At 50.6% G+C, this 23210-nt stretch overlaps 1 protein-coding gene across 2 annotated transcripts in view; it reads right to left on the minus strand.

Moving 5' to 3' along the window:
- Positions 1-23210, minus strand: part of IGDCC4 (immunoglobulin superfamily DCC subclass member 4) — an 89746-nt gene that overhangs the window by 24478 nt on the left and 42058 nt on the right. For both annotated transcript variants that reach the window (XM_071568624.1, XM_071568623.1), the window contains exons 4-9: positions 22020-22153; positions 6207-6341; positions 3556-3711; positions 2619-3029; positions 1753-1917; positions 628-765 (exon numbers count right to left, since the gene is read on the minus strand). In XM_071568624.1, coding sequence (XP_071424725.1) covers positions 628-765; positions 1753-1917; positions 2619-3029; positions 3556-3711; positions 6207-6341; positions 22020-22153 — 1139 coding nt within the window. The remainder of the gene's footprint in view (positions 1-627; positions 766-1752; positions 1918-2618; positions 3030-3555; positions 3712-6206; positions 6342-22019; positions 22154-23210) is intronic.

A 23210-nucleotide genomic window follows, 5' to 3' on the forward strand; every position in this document is an offset into this window, starting at 1 on the left:
CATCCTTCTCTCAGGAAGAATCATGACCCTGGGAAGTGAAAAGCTGCAGAGCTTTGACGGTTTTAAGAGCAAATACCCAGAAGGATTTGCAAAGTGAGCACACATGGAATTGGAACAGCCAAATCCAGTGTAGGTAAACGTTACCATCCCTGCTGAACACTGCTTAGTCTGACAATGTAAATAAAACTGGAAAACATTCAGCAACAGAGCAACACAGCCTGGCCAGGATTACTTGTTTTTGCTTTTTTTCCACAAGGATCACCTTGATTAGATTTCATTTTAAAGAAATTGAAAGCATTGACCCTTATTTCCCAACCAGCACAAAGCTCTTTCCCCAAAACACACAGTGCAGGTGGCAGAGAAGGGTTGCCTGTGCAGACATTCCTTCAGCAACACAAGCATGGGTCAGGCCATTCCCCTGGGGACACAGTTACAGGAAAAGGCACCTCCAAGCAGTGGGAAGTGGCACAGAACACTGCCATGACCAGCAGGGCCAGGGTCCAACAGGGCTCTTCTCCCTTGGGTAAAAAGTGTCCCCCCATTCTCAGCCTTGCACCTCTACCCTTCACATGACACACTTAACATCACTGGGGCAGAGGACACAACCCCCAGGTGTGTTTCCCTCACCTTCCTTGAGGGTGCAGTAGTCGATCTTGTACTTGGTGATCTTGCCGTTGCTGAGCTCTGCAGGAGGAGGCAGCCACGTCACCCGAATGTCACCAGGAGTCATGCTTGACAGGGACAACTGAGGGGCAGCACTGGGAACTGGGCGGAATCAACCACAAGAAGTCAGCAAGGACCTGAGCAGGACCTCAACACATCTCTGACAGCTCTGGGATGTGGCTGGAGGCCATCACCTGGTCTTGGTCCTGCCACAGCTGGTGACATGGTATCTGCCCAGGGGGAACCAAGAGTCCTCAGAACATCAGAGGGGTGTCTGGGAGGGGAGAGAGTGGGCTGCTCCACTTCCAGGCTGAGCAGAGCCTGCCCAGCCACCCTGCTCCCAGGGACCAATGTGCCCTGCAGACTGGGCAGGTTGGGCACACACCAGCTGTTGGCCTGTGCCGTGCTGTGGAGCACAGAGGAGACACTGAGGGAAATGGCTCACAGATCCAGACTGCAGCCTGGGAATCCTCATTCCCTCAAGAACCACAGCCCTGACTGCAGGCAGCTTTCATGCTTCCACTCAGCCTTTCAGGCTTCAGACACACACACAGGGGACCACGCAGGTCACTGTGAGGAGCATTAAAAGCACATCATGCACACGAGGTCTGCCAAAACCATCACTGTCTGCCTCTGTCCTGCAGCCTGTGCAAAGCTGTGCATGTCCTCCCGTTGGGCAGCTGTCCTTCTGGCACTCTGCCTTACTGCTCTCAAAATGCTATGTGATAAATGGTAAAATCAGCACAAACTAGTGGCTCTTAAGGGATCCAACCTCAGGCTGCTCCCACCCCTACAAAGTGCAATAGACGTTCCTTCTGAGTTGAAATCAAGTCTGGCCCAGAGTCAAGCCTGGAGCAGTAGCATATGAGCCAGGGGAAAGCCTTGAGGAGCTGACTGCAGTTCCCAAAGCATTCTCATGGGTCCCAGTGCCAGCCAGGTTATTTTCATGCCCTTAATCACCCAAGTGACAATCAGACCAGGGTGCAGGTTTAGATTTCTAGGAGCTGCTACTGTTCTCCAAAGCACATTCAGTGCCCACCATGAAACAAGCCAAGAATATCTTTTATGTGCCCATTCAACCCAACTCACCGTCCTCCAGGGTCTGGACAATGATGGAAGAGGATGTCCGGCTGGCTCCGAGCTGGGAATATGCGACCACATAGAAGACATAGTTGGTATTGGGCTCCAGGTCCTTGACTTGCAGCTCAGTGGTGTCATTATTGACAGCAAACTGGTATTCCACATTATCTGTTCCTAGAGCCAAGGAAACACTGATCAGCAGGTCAGTGAACTGCCAAGACACTCCTAAAAAAATCACTTAATTCTCAAGGTCCACAGTGTAAATCCACTTTAAAAATCAATGTGTTTTCCAATTGCCCCAGCACCTGCACAAACCCCATCTCTTATATGAGTTCTTGGACAGAAACATCCAATGCCTCAAAGTTAACACCTCCATTCTCACTCCAGCTCCTTAATCCATGCTGAAGCAGCTGCAGATACCACTTTAATTTTCAGAGGAGCCCTGGCAACAGTTCAGCAAGAGTATTGGCTTGCTGGCTGTTTGGGAAGACAGACCCCAAGAGACTCAAGTGCCTCGCTTTAGATTCTAGGTGTGAATAATTTAGTGATTGCCCTTGTACACAATGCAGACAGTTAATATCTCCATTAGTAATCACACCCCTTGCATATAAAATCAATGTGTTTAAAATCAGAGGCCCCACTACAATCCCAACAACTCAGCTATGTGGACAAGCTACTGCCATTAAGCAAGTTAGAATATGCTGGCTAAACCACAGGCACTGCCACAGGCTGAGACTGACTCCAAGAGAAAACTCCTTTACCTGCAATGAGAAGGGCAAAACTAACTGGAATTGTCTCGTGCTTGTCACCGGCTGGGAGGGACCCTGTGGACTGTGCCTTTAGCAGAGCAGTGCTGCACAGGCAGTGACACCTACCCACGGCCCGCTGGTAGTGTAAGGAGAAGCCGATGATCTGCTCGCTGTTGTGCTCAGGGCGCTCCCAGGACACAAGGACGGTGGTGCTGGAGAGGGGCACAGCTGACACCCTCTTGGGAGCGCTGGGCAAGCCCTCCCTCACGATGACAGAGAGCCTGGCCGTGGCACAGGCCGTGCCCAGGCTGTTCTCGGCCACGCACTGGTAGTAGCCAGCGTCCTCCAGGCCGATCTGGGTGATGACGAGGCTGCCGCTGCTCTGCACCTTCACACGCCCGTTGGACAGCAGGGGCTGCCCGTTCTTCAGCCAGTGGATGGCGGGGGCTGGCTCGCCCTCGGCCTTGCACACAAACCTGGCCGTGCTGGCGCGGGTGCGGGAGATGGTCTCGGGAGCCTGGGAGATGCTGGGAGTAGCTGGGAGGGGAGAGGGCAAATTAATGCGGGAAGGAGGAGGAAAAGATAGCAAAGCAAATCCCTTCTCCTCCCCACTCGGTGCTATGTTTTATTCAGCAGCAGCTTTGCTTACAAGATAGGATTTGCCAGGCAGACTCTAGAGGCTTAATTTAGACTCTGTCCAAAAGGAAAAATAAATTCTGTATCAATCATATGCTGCGTTCCCTGATCCTAGGCTGTTCTCCCTGCTGGCTTCCACGATACTGAAAGTTAATTGCTGATAGAGATTTCCATGGGAGAACTCTGGAGAAAAAGAATAAGGCATAAAACAGTTCAGTAAATACCAGGAACTAAACCCCAAATTAAAGAGGTGACACTCCCACTGAGAGCTATCCCAGCCTAGGGCCTCCTGGCTCTAACCTGGCTCCCATCTCACCCAGAGCAGGCCACGAATGCAACTCCTTGGGGATCTCCTGGATGCTGGTGCACACACCCCATTCTACCTGGTCAGTATTTCTACCTGGAGCATTTCCTGCTCTGTACTCACCCAGGACCCGGAGCTCAGCGGCGGCGGTAACGAACTGCCTGGTCTGGGGTTTGTTGGCTCTGCAGACGTACACCCCGGAGTGGTGGGGCTGGCTGGAGGGAATGAGGAGATTGGTCCGGCCCAGCACGATCACATCTGTGGAAATGGGCTTTCCATCTGCAGAAGAAACATGCACAAATGTGGGAGGGAGCCCCAGGCTGCCCTTTATGAGGGCTTGTAAACAACGCCAGGATCACAGCTGGGGAGTGGAGAGACCCCCAAATCCCAAACCTCAGCTCAGAGGAGGGTTCCCGTTGGGATACTCCTCAGGACTTGACAGACAGCTCAAACCAACCTTGGCACAAGGTTTATTTTAGCCTGTAATAACTGAAAAAGTTCTGGTTTGGATCAAAATAGTCTCTGGTGCCCAGGGTGCGCCTGCAGTGAGAGCCCCCAGGAATGGCACATTCAAGGGAAAGCTACACTAACACAGAGTTTGGAAAAGCTGCTGGATCTGCCTGCTGACACCCACCACAAACACACACACCTCCTCCCCTCACTCGTTAGTGCAATGTCAGCCACAGCACCAAATCACTGACAACTCAGGGGTTCCTCCCTCCTCTGCATCCTGGATGTGAACTCAAATTTACTGAGCTTGGCTGTGAGGTATCAGGAAGACACCCAGTTCTCCTTGGGGCTCCAGTGTTTGTGTCAGAGACATTGGCCATGAGCCGCCCCCTCCCCATCCTCCTGGCCAGGTGTTCAGCACTGCTGAGAAGGGAAGGAGGAAAGGGTGGCTCTATGTCCCTGGAAAGAAGCCAAGATGTCCTTCTACAACTTAAGTGAGCCCTGGGCTCCTCAACATCATGACCAGTGCAGAGGCTGGTGCTGGGCACTGCTTATTCTGAGCATTGTTCCAGTCTGAGAAACACAGGGATGTGGTGCTGGTAACCTCTGAATGAGTGTAGGAGACAAAGCCCAGGGCTGAGGACAACCTGAGGAAAGGTTTGGATGGGAGGTCTGGCACAAGCCAGCAGCCTGGTAAAACCTGCCAATTTGTGCAGTATCTGTGCCCCACCAGACCTTGTTCTTCTCCACCTGCAGCAGCACAGCCTCAGCACTGCCTGCCCTCACCTCCCACAGCTTCAGCTGAGTCTGGATCTCACACAGAAGCAAACTCCTCAGCTACACTGTGAGCAGCTGCACCAACTTAGCACCATCAGCAGGGAATGTGGCTGAGAGCAGACCCTCATCACACTCCCTCCATTTTGGGGAGCCTCACCGTTCAGTGGCTGCACACTCAGAGGAGGAGACAATCTGCACATCCTGTTTGCACTGGAACTATTGGAAAACCTGACTCCAGATGGTAGCAATTAGCTGACACCACCAAGGCTGGCAAGAGCCAAACTGGCAGGCTGGAGGTACATCCTCAGTGTTCCCTGCATGACTAATGGTCCAGTAACCCAGCCTGCTCCTTAATGAAGGCTTGGAAAGAAACACGCTTGTATAACACAGAATGACTAGCACTGTTCATCCATCTTTTTTAATTGAAGAGTCCACACCAGGAGCCAGACTGGGACCAGGCAAGCACTTGAAAATAAAGCATGGAAAGAACTGAGACACCAACCTTTCCCCCTTGTCTTTCCTCCTTCCAAAAAACTTTCACAATGGTAATTAGCTCTAATAATATCTACTCTGCTATGGGCATCAGCAGCTCTCAGTAAAGCACAAAGTGATCAGCATGGGAATGCTGAGCATTCGTAATTGTGAAGTGCATGGGATAAACCAGACATATTTCTGCCAGAACATTTAATCCTTACTGATTTGATTTCCAAAGTTGTTTCCTCTGAGACTTTTTTGCTCCTTTTTTGTGGAGAAGAGGAAATACTTTTATATGCTAAAATCACTGCCTGTGGACAAATCTGGGCTGAAAACCAACCACAATAAATGGCTACAGGGGAGAGGAGTCTTAAATTGTGACCTGGATTTATGAAAATGACTGAGAGCCTTTTCTGGGGGTGAATCAACCTCTGAGCTGAGAATGTTTTCAGTCAAAGCCTCTGAAATACATCTGATGGATGTGACTCTCAGCGAAGTGACACTGGCATCCTCCTCGTGACTTTGTCCATCAGCCCTGGGTGACATCTGCCAGCACAGCTCACTCATACACCTCTGACGAGACTTAAGCAGCTCCTCCATCCTTTCATTGAACAAAAACCTCCCTGCCACAGTCCCAGTCACTGCAAGGATTAACAGATCTTACCAAGTCCAATAATCCTGCAAGATAATACAAGTTATTTCTCCAGTGCAATGGCAGGTCCTGCAGTATTTCCAGTAACCTCCAAGTCCCCCGAGGAGTGACACACACCTGACCCCATCTTTGGGACCTTCACTGCTCAAGTTCATACAATGAGGAAGACTAAGGCACCCAGGCACAAGAACATCATGTGTTTCACAGGTGAAACAACTATACATTGAACTGTGTGTAACCTTCAAGATTTAATTAATAATTCCACTTCAGCAAGGACACCTTACAACTACATCATTAGGTACTGACATAACAAGCACCCTTCCTGTCCCACAGACTTTTCCACCTTTCAGCAGATTTTTAAAATAAAGTCTCCACAGGTTCCTCTTGGCAACAAAAACATGATCCTGTCCCTCATACTCACCCTGTCGTATCCAGGAGACGAAGGGGATGGGGTCAGCAGCCGCCATGCACTCCATCACCACACTCTCCCCGGCCACCACTGTGGTGTTCTCGGGAGCGGCAACGATGGTAACGTCTCCTCCTGCTGCCTGGGAACCTAACAGCAAAATAAAAAGCCAAGTATGTCCTTCCAAGTTGCAAAGTCCCTAGAGAAACAGAGAACGCAGAGCCCAGGCTCTCCAGCTGTGCTTCTCCAGGTAGTGACACATCTGGAAATGGCTCATGTCACAGAATGCCCAGTTTGGGGACAAAAACAGGTCTTGCTTTTACATGACTACAATATTTTCATTAAAGAAACAAATGATCAGCCCTGCAGATTTACTCTAATCATGCTGGCCCCAGTAAAAGTTAGTATCAGGATTTCCATATGGAAAATAAGTAAGTTTCAACCCAGCCCCTTCACCAACTGTTGCTACGTGGATGTTTATTCACTAGACAGAAAAGACATTGCCACCCTCAGAGCAACACCAACACTCACAGCCTCCACCAAGGCACTGCAACAGCTCGGAAAGAATCCAGTGACTTGGTTAAAGAAATCCTAACAGCCAGATGTTGGACTGTAAACTGTGACAAGGAGAGGTCAGGGCTGTGTCCTGGCCTTCACCTGACGGCACAGAGACTGATCAGTCATCACACATCTGGAGGAGAGAGCCCTGAGCAGCTCGTACGTGCACAGACCTACAGCCAACACTGAAACCCAGCAAGGTTTATGGGAAGGTCTCCAGGCTGCATTGCACAATGTCTTGAGAATAGGATGGGGATGTTTTGCTTGAAATGAACCTTCTGCCTGTGTCTGCCCACTGCTGAGCAGAGGTTAAGGCAAGGTTAAGGAAATGCCTTTGCAGCAGCCAAATTTCTGTTGTCAGATGAAAACAATCGGAGCACTCTTGAGCAGAGCAGACTGTTCATGACCCTCAACAGTAGCAGCCCTGTTTTTCCAGCTCTCTCAAATACCTCTGACTCTGAGGGACACTTTTGTTGTTGTCCTCATGAAGGGAGAAGTGACTGCAGAGGAGTCACGTGGTACCAGTAACTCTTAGGTTTGCAGAGAAAGTTGTTGGCAGCAGGTCTCAAACAAATAAAAGCAGGACCTTAGTGCACAGTACAAACTTCAGGATGCTCCAGAGATCAAAACCCAAGAGGTTTAGACAAGTCATGAAGGGCACATTTAGTGGGACTGTTAAATGGTCTCTCTGCAGTCCTGAGCCCACAATGCTCCTGACTGGGATGCTCTGCCTGACAGGGACCCTGACAGTCAGATGCTGAGGGAGATGTCCAAGGAAAGCATCACATCCTTCCTGCCCAATTTTTTCACATGCTGTTCTCCAGCATCTGCCATGGTCACTTTTGGAGATGGCACTGCTGGACCTCTGGCCTGGCCCTCCCTGGCCATTCGTGCACCATCCAAACAACTCACTCATATTTGAATTCCTTGTGGAGACAAACCAGAGGAGCTTCAGCCCCAGCAGGCAGAGCTGCCTGCATGGCAGGAGGCCATGCAGGGCTGCACTGAATGTGCTGTGCCAGCCCACCCCAGGCTCGTTGCCACTCACTCCAAGCAGGGTAATCTTGCCAAAGAGTTAGGTCAACACTGAGATGTTCTCCCAGTCCATACGTGCGTGAAAGGGATTTCCACCTCCAGTATTACATGAGCACAGTCAAAATGTGCCAGCAGAGTCCCTGAGGCAAGGAAACTGGGAGAGAGCAGGAGCCAGTGCTTGTCCAGCAGATGGAAGCAGAGACCAAGGAGCGCCCATGGACCCTGACCCGGGGCAGTGGCTGGACCAGACTGACCTGCAACCTCAGCCCTGAGCAAACACCAGCAACAGGAGCTGTTCTGGGGCACGATGGAAGAGCCAGCCCAGCTGTCCTTCTGGTGGAACAAGCACCCTGCACAGAGGGGCTGGAGTGGACAAGCACTCACAGTCTCCTTCTGGGCTCCCCAGGGCTTTGCTCCCCACATCCATTACCTGCTCCCATCATTCATGCCCATGGACACTTTCAGCCTCACAGCCCTCAGACCTGGCCCTGCAGGACAACTCGGGAGACAGACAGGACACATCCCATACAGATTCTGAGGTCTCACTGATAAACAGATCAAATTCTGGTCTCTCTTAACTGAGGTGCCAAGGCTGGGCCTGAGAACTACTGAGACAGAAAATGGGCTAATGCAAAAACAGGCACGAGGGGAGTCCACACCAGGCACCCAAGCTGAAGGGTCAGGGAAGTGCAAGGCTCTCTGCAACAGCAGCTTTCAGCAAAGCACTAAAATCCACGAGTAATCATTAGTCCTGTGAAAGACTTCAGGGCCACAGCAACTTTTGATGAAAACGAGCAGGGCAGCAGCCAATACCCCCACACACACACACACACACATACTGGAAGCAGGAATAGACTGGTAGGACTTCCAGCCTACCATGGCAGTGAGATTCTTTACCCAACAACACCGGCTGCCATGTACCTGCTGGGCAGGACGTGGCTGAAACACGTCTGTGTGCATAAAGCTGTCTTTTTCTGCAGTGCTGGGGGAAAAAATAAATCTACAGTGAAAAAATAACACCAGCCAGATGGCAATACATTCCCTGCCAGATTTCCAAGCAGCTTTCTCTACTGAGCTTAGGGCAGAGGAAGAGAGAAAGCTCCTCAAACCTGACTTAAACACTCATCTGTTGCATTCAGGTGCTCGGCCCCAGATGCTGACTGGCAAAAGCACTTTACAGGTTATAGAAACTTCACCTGAAGGCGATTGTCCCGTTCCACTTGGTCCCTCAGCTGCCTGGTAGTGCTGTCAGTCACCAGGAGGGGGATTTTATCTCGGTTTCAGCCTTGAAAAACTACTGGGAAAACATATTAGTCCAGACCCCACATCTGATGATTACTGAAATTATATTACACACCCAAACAGTTCTTTGCTTTCCCAGTGCATTCCTGGGTGTGTGTATGGATGAATGCCCCTCACACCACTTGCACACACAAACACATCTCTCTCCAGCTCTGTGTTCCTCTGTGGGTCTCTCACAGCAAGTCCACAAGCCAAGTTCCTCTTTAAACCCAGCCCCTCTGGAGCACATTTTCCCCTTGCCAGTTGGACACAAAGGATCGCAGGTTCACTGACACCTACTGGGTTTGAGGAGTTCCCAAGTACAGTACTAAGCTAACCTGGAAAACCTCCCCACAGGGGATTCCAACACACAGCAAAGAGTAAAACCAATGTGGGGTTTTTTGTCTCCACTGCCGTTAAGACAATTTCAGGTCAAGAGGGAATACTGTCAGAACCAAAGGGAAAAAAGAGCTGTGGTTGCCCAGACATCTTTCACTGCCTGAACAAAACAGGTCACTGAATGCACCTGCGCCGTGCCGGCCGCTCTGGGGTATTAAAAGCTTTCACAGTGCTGCTATTTAAAACTTGGGCTTTGAGATTTCTCCCCCCTCTCCCAGCTTTGTTTTGCCTCTCCAAGCAGCAGAGCTGCTCCAGGCAAAAGCTTTGCACAGCCCAAGGCACAACCCATGAATTCACATCAAAACTTGCCATCACTCTTGGCCTTTGTGGACTTTTCCCCCCTTCGAATAGGATGGATCAATTTTATCCTTTCTTACTGAAAAAAACTGTCTATAGGGTGCCAGAAATTGCTCTGGGGTGACTAGGGGTGCTGCATAGGACTGAGGGAAATCCTCTGGGCACTGGTGGAGGAGTTCAAGAAGGCAGCTCCTTTCCTGCACAGTTTGTGTCTGCACGGGGAGACAACAGAGGTGCTACCACAGACCAAGAGACCAAACACTGATCATCTGCAGGAATATTTCAGAATATTCCCCTTGGTTTTACTGTTTCTGAGCAACTCACTACAGAGGACTTCTCAGTTTATGTGATTTCCCACCTTCCTGTCATGAGACAGGAGAGTCCAGCCAAATTTGGTTGCTCCATCCATTGTGCCCTTGCTCTCATGGGCTTCCCTCATACCTGGCGTGGGCTCAGGGCAGGCACAGAGGAAATACAACAGATCATTTATGATCATGTATAATAAAAGCAAAAGGAGGTGGGGAGAGCACAGGGAACCTGGAGACATGGAGTGAGTGAACCAGACAGATCTCAGCACACAGACCTCCTGCCCGACCTCCACAAATCCAATCTGTGTCCTTTCACAGCAAAGGGGAATGATGAGCAGGATGTCAAGGCAGGCACCACAGGACAAAGCTCAGAACGTTTATTTGAGGTTATGGCTTGAGTTATAACACAAATCAGTGATTTCCAACTCCAGGAGTTCATAACTTGGCTCTGCCTCTAATGCATCCATAATTCAGGAGCGATCCTCTCCCGCCTCCCTGCTCTTGTGAGTGCAGAGAATCAGCAACAAATTCAGGCCGTGCAACAGGAGGAAAAGGCTTTTTGTTCAGCCAGTTTGTGATGGTCATTTGCAGTGACAAGAGGATGCCTTCTTGGCTGGGAACTAACACCTCTGTCCCGACTCCATAAACACCCTGCCTCGGCAAAAGTGCTGGAAGGTCAACCATGGCTTGCACAGCGACACATTCAGCTCTCAGCTGTCAGCAGGTCGCGATTTGGAGATATCCAACAATCAAGCGACAATCTTCTGTTCGGGGAACTTTCTCACCCTCTCCGGAGGAGGAGCATGAAACCTTATTCATCCCTTCGAGCCTCCTCCGGGAACAGACCCCAGCACTGAGCAGCTGTTCATTAGGGAAAGTCAATGCTGTCACTGCTGTTATTCTGCAGACAATAAAGGAGCAAATTACCCATTGCAAAGCACACACCTTCAAAAATGCGGGCGCTGTGTTTGCAGAGCGTGTCCTACTCCCACTCCAGAGCTCTCTCCCTTTTCTGGGAAAACTCAGAGGCCTCCTGGACTGTTCAGAGAAAAAGCTGACAGCAGCCATGGAGGGGAAAAACATCCTCCAGACCTGCCTTCCTTCTCCCTTTACACTGTCCTGGAAATTTATCTATAATTTATTTCTACCTCTGGGCTAGACCCAGGACAGGAGATAATTAGCAAGTAAAATCTCTAGGCAGGATACTTGACAACGGTACCTAAACACTACAGAGTATCTGCTTTGGGGGCAATATAAACAATGTCAGATCTCACACCTGAGCACTCTTAGCAACAGGTATTTCTTCTTTCCTAACTGTTCTCACCTGAACACAGCAAGGCACAGCTTTGCAAACGGGAAAGCAAAGCAGCCAAGAGTGGACTGGCACCAGGGATTTTTCATAAGTGAATACAGAGGGTGAGTGCTGCCCTTTTGACACCCTGAATGAGGCCTTTCCAAAGCATCACAAGTCAAACAATGCCTTCTCTCCTCCCCAAACACAACTCTTGCAACCACATACCCTTTGCAAAATTCACCATTTGCTTTTTTGTGTTTTTCTTCCACCTTTGCTATACCAGTGCCCATGGTAGTTTGGATCCAAGTTCTGCTTCCCTGACCGTGAAGGGGAAGGATGACTTTCAGTTACAAGATTATGGATTCAATTCCCCAAACACGTGGCTCTTCTTTGATGGTTCTCAGCCCTGAAAACTCCTCTGCAGCCTTTGGTTCCCAAGCCTTGCAGGAGCTTTTAGGTGTGTGCCACAGCAGAAACTCCAGCAGGGACAATGCTTTGGTGCTAGGACTGCTGAACTTGTCCCAGTGTCATGTGGCAGCACCAGAAATGCTCCTCTCCTTTCCCCTCCAGGCAGCTGTGCAGTGTCTGGGTCAGCACACGAGTCACCTGCGAGGGAAGGCTGAGAAGGAACTCAGTTTCCATTCCACAGTGTCACTGTACTGGCATAGCAGGTTATTTGTGCTCAGTAATATAGATGAGCTCCATAAATCAGTTTTGTATTGTCTTTTTACCTCACGTCCTCCAAACATTTTGTAAGCAGTTATGCTTTTGTCAATGCAAACACTGAACTGAAAAGCTGAAGAGGGAAGAATTTATCTCCATGTTGTGGAATGGGGACAGTCTCTCTTCCTCCTTACTAAGCTGTTGCTGCAGCAGTGCCGAGGTGTATTCAGCACACAAAGAAACATGAATAAATTATTAAAACACAGAAGTTCAGTCACTTTCTTAGTGCTGTTAGGAGACCTCCACATACAGCACTGGTATCCCAAAGTACTGTCACACAATCCCCAACAAAGAAGTCAGCAAACAGATCCCAAAATAAATGGTCCAACCTATGCTTCACAAACCCTGCTCCTCTCATGCTTTCATAAACATGCAAAATGGAGAATTTAACAGATTAAATACACTTCTATGATTAAAAAAATATATGGAGAGAGATTAATGGGTGTGGGTGAGGACTCCATTTACAACCTGGACCCACTTCTCAGCTTCTGGGGTCTCTCCACAGAGTTGCAGCAGAAGCTGCTCCAGGAACAGCTTCTCACTTGGCTTGAGAAACAGCCTGTTCAACATTTTCCCCGGCTCTGTGTCTTGTGTCTGGAAGACCTGGGAGCACATGGATCTCAGTGCAGACAGGCAGAGGAGCCATCAGGCAGTGCTCTTTCATTCCTCTCAATTTCGTTATACAGCTGACAGATTTCAGCTCGGAAATTAAATCCTTTAATGTACTGGCTCAGCCACAAGCTGACACCCTGAACTCTCTGTAACCAGAAGCCCAGAAAGAGGCTGAGCAGTGGTAGGTTTCCAGGAATCACCTCAGATTTTTAGGGGGCTCTTCCCCCAACTCTCAAACCCTTGATCCTTCAGGCTGTGGAGGTTTGAACGTCCAGGGTTCGTTTAGCTCTGCTGCAAAGCAGTCAGGGTGTGCTTTGCCCACCACTCCAGCTCCTGCAAAGCTGTCAACATTGGCTCTGTGTTTGCCTACATGCATTTGGAGCTGCTCTTCATGACGCCAGGAGGGACGGGAGCCAGCCAGACTGCAGGAGGAATTCCTGCTCGCCTCCCCAGAGCGCCTGGAAGCGGCTCCATGTGCCCCGCCCCGGTCCGGAGCCGGCCGAACACACAGGAGGGGCAGTCCCGGCGCTGCAGCCCCCACTGCAGCAGGGCTGCTGAGAACCCTTAATTGCTGGTGTCTGCCACACGCCCACGTCAGCCAAAGGGCTGGAGAATCCTCAGAACCCTCAAGATGCAGCACAGAGAGTTTCCAGGAGGCAGAGGAAGCAGACCATGAGCTGGAATGGGGCAGAGGCAACAGGAAACCCAAACTTAGGGCACAGTGGACACTGAGACCTACCTGAAGGACAATGTTGGAGTAGCATTGATAATGTCACCATTTTAGATTGTAACCACTAATTAGCAAGGTTTTCTTGGCACACTTTCATGGACCTTAGTGCAAATAAACTCTTTATAAGAAAGTCCCTCAGTGTACAGGGAGAGCTGAGCCTCAAGATCAGGTGAGCAGCCAACGAAGAGAGGTGAATAAAGGGGCAGAGGCACCTCAGTGTCTCTGAGTGCCTATCTCCAGTCTGAAGAACAGCACAGCAGCTTCCCTATCCTAAACTAAAACCCAGACAGCTTATGTTACTCTAGCTGAGCCCTTAAAGCACTGCAAGCCCCAGCCATTTCCAAGCAGCTGCCAGAAACAGTCTAGAAAAACAAGGGCTGCAAGAGGCTGCCTTGCAAAGTCACCACAACAGGAACCTCCACAGCACACCAAGAATGTCCCGTGGCTGACAACCAGCCAGGATGAAGTTCCAGCTTCCCAGCAGGGCCAGGCTCTGGGTCAGTGGTTCAAGAGAAAGTCTCCCCTGCCCTCTGTCACTGACTCACTGTGCTGCTCTGGGCACCTCTCTCAGCGTCTCTGTGACTCCACCTGCTCAGGTTCATAGCACAGCTCTTCACTGAAGTGAAGGTGAAAAGCAACAGCCAGAGAGCAACAGAAGACCCTTAACAAAAGCCACAGTATCAGTGCTTTAAAGACCCCCCCTCCCAAATCAGTAAACACCAAATGGCCCTGGGGACATAAGCTTGCCAGCTTTGGGATTCAGTGGGAACACCCTCATGCCTTTTGAGCCATCATTACACCAGCCCCAGTCATTTTCCTAGGCCAGCACATGATTCCAGGATGATGCAGGAGAAATCTCTGGGGAAAAAAGCTGTAAGGCTTTTTATTTTGTTACCTCTTACACAGAAACAAAACAGGGACATGGTCAACAGAAGACCCTTCTGGCTCACAAGTCACCTCAAAACTCCTCCTTACCCACCTTGCCTCAGTGACTGGAGCCATTTCACTCCAGTCAGCTCCTCCCTGCACTCTGAGGCTGATGTTTCCCAGGGCCTGACACCTATTCCATCAGATCTATTTGCAATTCAGATTTATTTGCAACATCAGAGCCATTTGCAATTCACATTCACGTGCATCCAGTGACAGCAGAGCAGGACCAGGCTGGAGGCAGAGAGGGAAGATGCAGGAGGACACCACCTGCTGCTTCCCCTGTGACCACGGCTTGTGTTCTGCCTGTTCCCCCTGCCAGAGGTGGCTGTTCACGTTGCTGTCATGCACAGCTTTGAAAAGAGGAACATTTTGGGAAGGCATCTCCTAGTGGGGTCTCCCTGGTGCCAGGTACACAGAATGCTTCCCACAAGCTTTGCTGTGAACACACAACATGCTGGGAGCCCACAGTAACACAGTCTGGCAGCAAACAGAGACTGCCAACTTGGAAGGGAGAACTAAAAGCAGATGGATGCATCTGCATTCACTCGGGACAATGCAAATCTGTTTCTCTAGGAAAAGTCTGGAAGAAAAGCTGGCTTTCCATGGGGAAAGATCATTACTGATACCCACAGATTTCGTCAAAGCCCTTGAGCTGGACACTTTATGAGAGCTCTGATCTGTCTAAGGCTATGCCTGAAGACAGAGTTTGGTAACACCACCTGCCCCTCCTTATCCCATCCTTCCTCTCTTCTCATTCTCATCCACAATCCACGTGGCATTGCCCCTCGGCTGCACTGGAAGGAGACTGGGACTGAACATCTCTCAGTTACTGAAGGCAAACTCCCAGCTGTGTGCTGAGTGATCCCTGGCATCCCAGATATCCAAGGGAGGGCTCAGAGCAGCACAGCTCAGCTCTCCCTGTCATCTGGGCCCACTCACGCCACTCCTGTTCCTCAGCACCATTAGGCCTTGGAGGGCACTGGAGGGGCCTGGAAACAGGGACAAGGCTGCTCCATGTGTCTGTCCCATGCCTAAAGCAGTGGGACCATGAGCTTTGCTGTGCCCCCAGACACTGCCAACATCTTCACTGCAGCTGTTGGATGCTGACAGTTCTGTAGGGCACTGCTAGCCCTTGACCTCAGAGAGACAGAGGCGCTGCTGTAACACCAGTGATTAATAATTAACAAATGTCATCAGGCGCCCAACCACATCAACCTTCCCGTCCCACAGTCCAACACAAGCTGCTGACCTAATTATGGTGTCTATTCTTAGCTCCCCTGCAGCCTCCCCTTTCAGGCACAGCCTGTCCCACATCCCCCCGGGGGGGGGACAGGTGTGATCCCCACAGTGCAGATGTGCTGATGCACCACAGGGTAACACCACCACCGAAAGACTCTGCAAGGACAACTGAATGGAGCTGCTGCTCAAACCCTGCCTCAGTCTGAGCCTTACCCAACACCAGCTCTTTCTTCAGGAAGCCTCAGAAGTGCAGCAGGCCTGGATTAGTAAGAGATGCATGTGGAGAACACCACAGGACCACAAGCCATCCCTGAATCCAACCATCCCTACTTCTCAGGAGACAGAGGAGGAGCTGCCTGTAACACAACCCCGGCCACATCTGACAGCTCCAAACATGGTGCAGAGCTAACGCTGCATGTGAAAGAGACCAGTTTCCCCTCAGGAGCTGGAAACAGCTCACCTATTCCCTGCCCACATCCCTTGTTCTGCTCTATTATCCTCGACACCTCTGTTGCCACTCACTTCAGAGCCACTTGGGCTTAGCTGTTGTGCTTAATGGAAGGTGAGGGCTCTGCATTTTGTATCAAACCCTCTGTCACTGCAGGCTGCTGGAGCTGTCAGGACTGTGGCATATCAGAGCCCCATGGAACTTCACAGACAGCTGAGCTGGAACTCCCCCTTGGGCTCCAAAACAGGCTGCTGACACTTGAGCTCTGAGCAGCTTTCCCTCGGCAGTGTGAGGGGTGTGATCCGTGCTGGCCCCACACAGACCCCAGCCAAGCAGAGCTGTGTGTTTGGGTGGGTGCCTGACCCACATCTGCACCAGCCCTTCACAAGCTTCACCCAAAATCCATGTCTCAACCCTATTCCACACGTGTTTGAAAACACCACCACTGCCAGGCTCAGTAAAAGGGAGATGGAATGAAAGTTTACAGCTCATGTTGGGCAAAAGGGCATTTTAGCTTTAACAATCTATTTCTTAAGCTAGAAATTCTGTGTACCTCCTCTGAATTCACACTTACCATGGCTTGCTTAGCACCTTCTGCCACAGACAGGATCAAGAGCATTCTACAGAATCCATCAGATGCATTATGCAAACAGCTTTGGATACCTGCTTCCCAGGAAACCCGAGCTGTGAAACACAAATAAACAGAGCCCTCATGCCTGAGCTTTTGGGATGTCAAGTGGAGAGCAGTTCCCTGCTTAACTGCTAGTGAAGTGAGAGACCAGAGGGCAAAGAAACACAAGATGCTAAAAGGAGAGAGGGAAAACTGACAGGTCTGTGCCCAGCAGAAGAGGCACAGGGAACAGGAAAACAAGGCAAATGTAGGCTGGAACTGGAATATTTCCTTCTCCAGAGGTGATGCTTCACTTGCTGATTATGCCAACAACTTGGGGCAAAAATGCAGCTGCCTTATCCCACCCCATGCTTTCCCTACACATTCCCATGACTCTGCCTTATCCCACTCTCCCTACAGACTCCCAGGACTCTTGCCTCCCAGAAGCAGTGTCCCATGCCCACAAACAGCTGTTCCTCGTGAGCTGCCACACAGGCTCCTGCTGGAGGAAGGCCACCCTTGTCCAGGTGGGCCCATCCTTCCACTCTGGTTAGCGCTGCCCCTCTCCACCCGGGATCAATACCTGGTGGTGCTCAGGGAGGCCAGGCCAGGGCAGCACTGACCCAAATCCAACACTCCCTGTCCCCGGCCCACGTGGCACCTGTGCTGGGAGCCGTGAGGGGAGCACAGCACGCGGTACCAGGGCTCAGGCTGAGCGCCAAGGCAGCATCCAGCACGTCATTCGCACATGCAGGGACTGAAAATCCACTTGTGGTAACAGCACGTCTGTTTGCGCGAGGTGGTGGCCAACTGCGAGTGTTGCTCACTTCATCACCACCTTCCCTCCATCCCAGAGCTCATCCCAGTCAATAGCTGTCTTTTCCTACAGCCCTTTGGAGCAGGAACCACCAAGGCTTTCCCTTGGTACCTGCAGGCCACTGCAATGCCACAACCAAAATAACAAAAAACCTGAAGGTGTTTCAGCTGCCTCCAAACTCTGCCCCTGTTATCGTATTTCACACACATATTTGGCTGAAAAATCCATTTCCTGGGACACTGCTGCAGTGAGCTGCTACAACTGTCAGCATAAATGATGTCCTGCCAGCGGCAATCTCGCAGTGTCATCTCTAATAACACAGCACTAAATCCCAACTCACAGGGGACGTGCTCAGCTGCTGCAACACCCCTCAGAGGCTCAGCCCAGACCTCCACCCATCCCTGCTCTCCTCTCCCATTCCTGCACTGCTGCAGCACAGGCGCAGGATCACCTGGAGCAGCACTGCACAAACAGCACCACACAGAGGGTCTGTCAGTGCTGGGGCAAGGCTGCTGCACATTCTGCTTCTTGCCAGCCTTGCCTGAGGCAAAGATTTTTCCCACACATGTCACAGCAATCACGGCCACCCCACCCACACAGACCAGGAACAGGGTGCAGAGTGCACGAGGAAGAGAAATCCCACACGAAGGTTCATGTCTGCACATCCTCTGCTCGTGCCCCTCAGTGCCATCCAGCACTAAATGCCCACAATCACCCTCCAGACTGACCCATCCCTTCCAAAAAGGGCAACTCCAAGGCTATTCATGACCATATCCCTATTTACAGAAATTAACATGTTGAGGAACTGATTCTCCTCTGCAGGCTGACGACAGAGAGGGAAGTAGAACTCAGGAGGCCTGAGCTCCCAGGACCAGCTTTGACAACTCCTCTGCAATAACCAGCAAATATGAAAAGAAACAGACACCAAGACTGACAGGAAAGAGCTGGAGTCAGGATCTCAAAATGGATGGTCTTGTTTGAGTGTTTTGTACTTCTCTCACACCACTGGGAGAAAACTCTATTAGATTCTAAAATTGCCAAGATCCTTAACTTTCTTTAGGTCACTGAGGGGACACAACACTGCTCATACATACTCAAAGAGATTAAAAACCAAAGAGGAACAAGAATTTTTTCAAGACTCCCAACACTGCAACTACAACTGCAGGGAAGTGAAATTTAGGTTTGCTATGGAGAAGAAAGATCCCAGTACTCATTCAGTGGGAAATGCAATGGGAATTAAGGGGAGCCACACTCCTTGTGTCATTTAAAAACAGAAAGGATGAAGTCTTTGCAAAAATCTTCTGTTCCAGGAGAAGCACAGCTTCTGATTGTTATTTGTGCCATGTTGTGCCAGTCGTGGGGCAAACACACAGTAAGAGGGGTCCCTATTCCCATGAAAATACACAGTGAGCAAGTGTATGGATGACACAGAGGGGAAAAGGGAAGTGACAGGCAAAGTCACTGGCTGAGACCACACGTCATGTTCCCCAAGCCTTTCTGCTACTCCTCTTGGAGAGCTGCTTTATGAAGCCTGGCAACACTTCCCTGTGTAAGTAAAGGACCTGGGAACACGACCAGGGCACACAGGGAGTTAGTTCTTCATATGCAGGTTCAAAGTAGGGCTCCAGAGCCTGTTTTCAGAAAAAGGAGCTGCAAGAAACAAACCACAGCTGACCCCAAGGAAAGGCAGCACACACAGCTGGAGCCTGGGAAAAGCATCCCACAGCCAGCTCCTAATGCCCTTTTTGGCAGAGAGGGCTGCAGTGGTCATTCATCACCTGTCCAGGTGAGGGGTGAAGGGACAGACCTGCCAGATGTGTTTGGCACTGCATCCACTGGGGAGATGCAAGGGGAAAATCCAAGCCATCCCTATTTCGACAGCAGGCCGTGTGACTGTATCCTGCTGTCCGTCTGCTCTCTTTTCCCTTCCAGCTTCCCCAGGGAAGGTCTGGAAATTTGCACCATGAAGTCTGCACAGCCGAAACATCTGCAGCGCCGCCGCTCCCTGCCCTGCCTGGGGAAGGCCAAGGCACACAGCACAGCTGGAATCCCCCGGGATGGGGAAGTCACACTGCCCAGGGAAAGGACCCTGTGGGGGCTTTTAGGCCGTGCAGATATGAAGAGGGTCATGCTAATTGCTGCCTTTACTGGGAAAAGGCCTTTGAAAGGGGAGATGAAACAATTCCCAGCCATCATATCAGGAACAGGGGGAAGAGGGGGGAGGAATAGGACAACTGGGCAGAAGAGTTACAGGGAAACAGATTCTTTTGCTATGCACAGCCCATTCAAATCAGCCCTGTCTGGCAGGGCCAGAGGCAGGAACATGAGATGTTCCCAGGCCTGAGCACTGGAAGTGTTTGCATTACCACCAGCAGGACCCCAAAATCTGCCACGAGCACAGACTCAACAATCACCACATGGCACTGCCAGTGGGACACCAAAGCAGCAGGACAGCTGGTGAGGAGACACAAGGTCCCACTGCATAGACCTTTTCCAGGGGCCCTGGCAGTGCAGCAGGGCTGACAGGCTGGACTGTCATCTCACCTCTGCACGAAGGGCTCCCCAGCCACCAGCAGGGAGGGAAGAATTTAGTTGTTCCTGACTGCACACACAGTGAGTTTTGTCCCTTATATTTCCAAATAAGCAACTCATGCTGTAATTTCAGGCTATTGTTCTTTTGCTGTTTGTTTTTCAGTTTGTTTTGTGTTTTTATTTTTCCTGGAATCTTCGTTTCTTTCAGTTTAGTTTATTTTTCACAACTGGCAAAGGATTTCTGCCTGACCAGATCACTCCAACTACTACGAGCTACTTCTGAACAGGGAGGAAAAGACTCCTCAAACCAGTCCAGGCATTCAAAAACGTGCCTGTGATGGTGAAGTGCTGAAACAAAAAAGGATCAATACCATGCCAGTCACTCGTGGAAGAGTTCACAGCCTGCACAGGTCACTGCAGTTTCCCATCTGTCTTGAAGATACTTCTCCCCAATTATAAAAAACCCCAGAGATTTAACAGGCATGTTTTTCATCACTATCAGCTCAATCTGGTGAAAAACTCAACCTCGCATATTTGTTTTAGCAGCCAGCGGGTGGTGTGGTGCTGCAGGAGAGAGATTTGGGTGAGAACTCCAGGCAGAAATCTGCTGGGGCCGGCTGGTGCTCCAGAAGGAAAGCTTCCCATTTAACCTCCTCCTCTGCCTCCATTTGCAAAGCAGATTAAACACTGCAGAGCCACACGATGCAATTATGCAGAACGAGCTATGATGCCAAGGACAGCAAATTCACCTTTGTAGCCTGATCAATATTAGTTATCAATAGCAAACCATCCCCAACACGGGAGCTGTCTCTGGAGTGTGGAACTGCCCATAGAAGTGCTCCCCTCAGCTCTGTGCTTCATTAAACACACAGAGGATCTGGCAGGGGCTGGCAATTAGATAGAGAGCATCCAGCCGCTCACGAATTCGCTGCAGATTCTGCCCAGATTACCTCCACGACACAATCCATTGATCAGAGGTGTGTTCTCAGGCTCCACAGTTAATTACACTCCCTGCTGATGGATGAACAGCAAAGCCATCGCTGTGAAAATACATGGGGAGCAGAATGCCAAGCAACACAATCCTAAACAAAGACAAAAGGGGCTGGGAAGGATTTCAGAGCTTTCAAGGTTAAAGCTGCCTGCAAAACACACCGGGGTCAGCACTAACAGCAGACACACGTGGCAGGGGGCACTGTCCCGAGAGAAGGGACAGCTCTGTCAGGCTCCCAGCCCTGGGGAGTTTGTCCACTCACAGGATGGGGATTATACCACGCTGGGGTGGCAGCCAGGCGTGCTGGGAAGGATGCTGGAGCCTGGAGACCCCCACTGCACTCATGAGCTCAGCTACATTCTCATGCCCAGACTTGCCTGCTGCACTCTTGGTTTACAAAGAAAAATGCACTCAGAGACTGAGGCCCAGACTGGGAGGCGAAGGACAGCTCACACCCAAAAAGCCTTGCTCCAAAGGTCTGTGTCACCAGAAGAAATCCAGCTGAGGCTACTCCCAAACACCACACAAAGATCTCTGGAGCCCACCCAACAGTTCAGCAAAGAGCTGGCAATATGGACACAGAATACAAGGCAGATGTCACTGCGCTCAACCTCCTCTGGACTGTGCTGGGCAACCTCTGGGGTACATCCAGTCCTGCCAACTACTTCTCTTGCTCGCTTGGGAAGCACCTTCCTCTGTCTGTGCCAGCCTCTGCTTGTCTTGCCACCCAAGGCCACTGGAGATGAGGCTGCAACAGTACTGCCCTTCCCCAAGGTGCAAACAGGGACCTCTTCTAATGGCCCCAGAGCACAAAGAAGTCCTTCCAACCCAGCATGCTTATCCTATCAGAACAAAGAGAAACCTTCCACAAAACACCTTCTCTGCAAGTTTTCACCAGAGCCAGCCACGTGCAGAGCCACACCAGCAGGAGAGATGGCCATGGTGTTTCAGCCCAGCTTCCCACCACACACAGAGTACCTGGCAGACCCGTGCCCAGCCCAGCAGGCTCCTGCCAGCTCCTTACCTTTCACCACGCTCAGGGTGGCATCGCTGCTGTAGCGCTTTCGGGCAGCGTTGGTGGCCACGCAGTGATAGGTCCCAGCATCACTCTCCTGCACATCCACGATTTGCAGGACACCATTGGGAAGAGTTATAAACCTGAGTGAGCAAAAGGAAGAGTGTGAGACAGGCTGTGCCCTACCCAAGCTATTCATCTCCTCAAAGCCCTTTTATCCCTTCCTTTCCTCCTGCAAATGTCTCACATGTCTTGGTAATGAAGCAGAACAGGATCAAGGAACCTCTGAGCAACCCAATCAGTGGTTCTTCAAAAGCAGCAGGTACAGACCTATCCATCACCTTGGAGTCTTCACAATGTAGAACCTGCTTTTGAGAGACCAAGCTAGCAGGGCTTTGCTGACACAAACCATCTGACAGTACCAACCAGCTCCATACACACACACACACATCTACACACACATTTGTGATGTCTCCAAGCACACAGGTGCTTGAACACACACTACAGCCTTTCACAAAGATTGGGCAGCCAGAGAAAATCACATTGCAAAGAAGTCTGAACATCATCCTTTTCCTGCTGCACCTCAAGTACAAGCAGGGACCAGCTGATGCACAGCTGCACCTTCATGGGCCAAAGCAGCCAAGCCACAGCCACCTGAACCTGCACCATTCCGGGCTGCGGTGATTCCCTTCCTCCTTCCTCAAGTTTCTGGCTCTCACAAGCTGACAAACTTACAGCTGGGCTCTCAGTATCCCTCCATCTGCCCATGGGGTGCTACTTCCACAGGGTGAAATGGCTACAAGGCTCATGACATGAACACAATCCTTGCTGCATTACACTGAACAAAGCAGATGATTAGCAATTAGCATAAAAGTAGGAGCAGGCTGTCAGCATCTCCATTTTCTGCCTGGATTCCTAGATGGCAGCCTCTTTATTCCAGAACGCGAGGCACAAAGCCTACGTGATCCTTTTTAATTATATATGAGATCCATTTTTAATTGCAAGTCTCTATATAAACAGAGCTGCCGAGGTTTGACAGGCAGCTCTGGGTTATCAGTCTTCATTATGAAGAGGACACATTCAAAGGCAATTGCTAAGGGGAGGGACAGCAACTATTCTACAGGAACAGCACAAAGACAAGTTATAACCATGAATGCCAGTCCTGCCATCCACAAAGATCACAGCAAGTAAAACTGTGGT

Source organism: Pithys albifrons, chromosome 13, assembly GCF_047495875.1.
Source record: "Pithys albifrons albifrons isolate INPA30051 chromosome 13, PitAlb_v1, whole genome shotgun sequence".
Taxonomy (NCBI): Eukaryota; Metazoa; Chordata; class Aves; order Passeriformes; family Thamnophilidae; genus Pithys; species Pithys albifrons.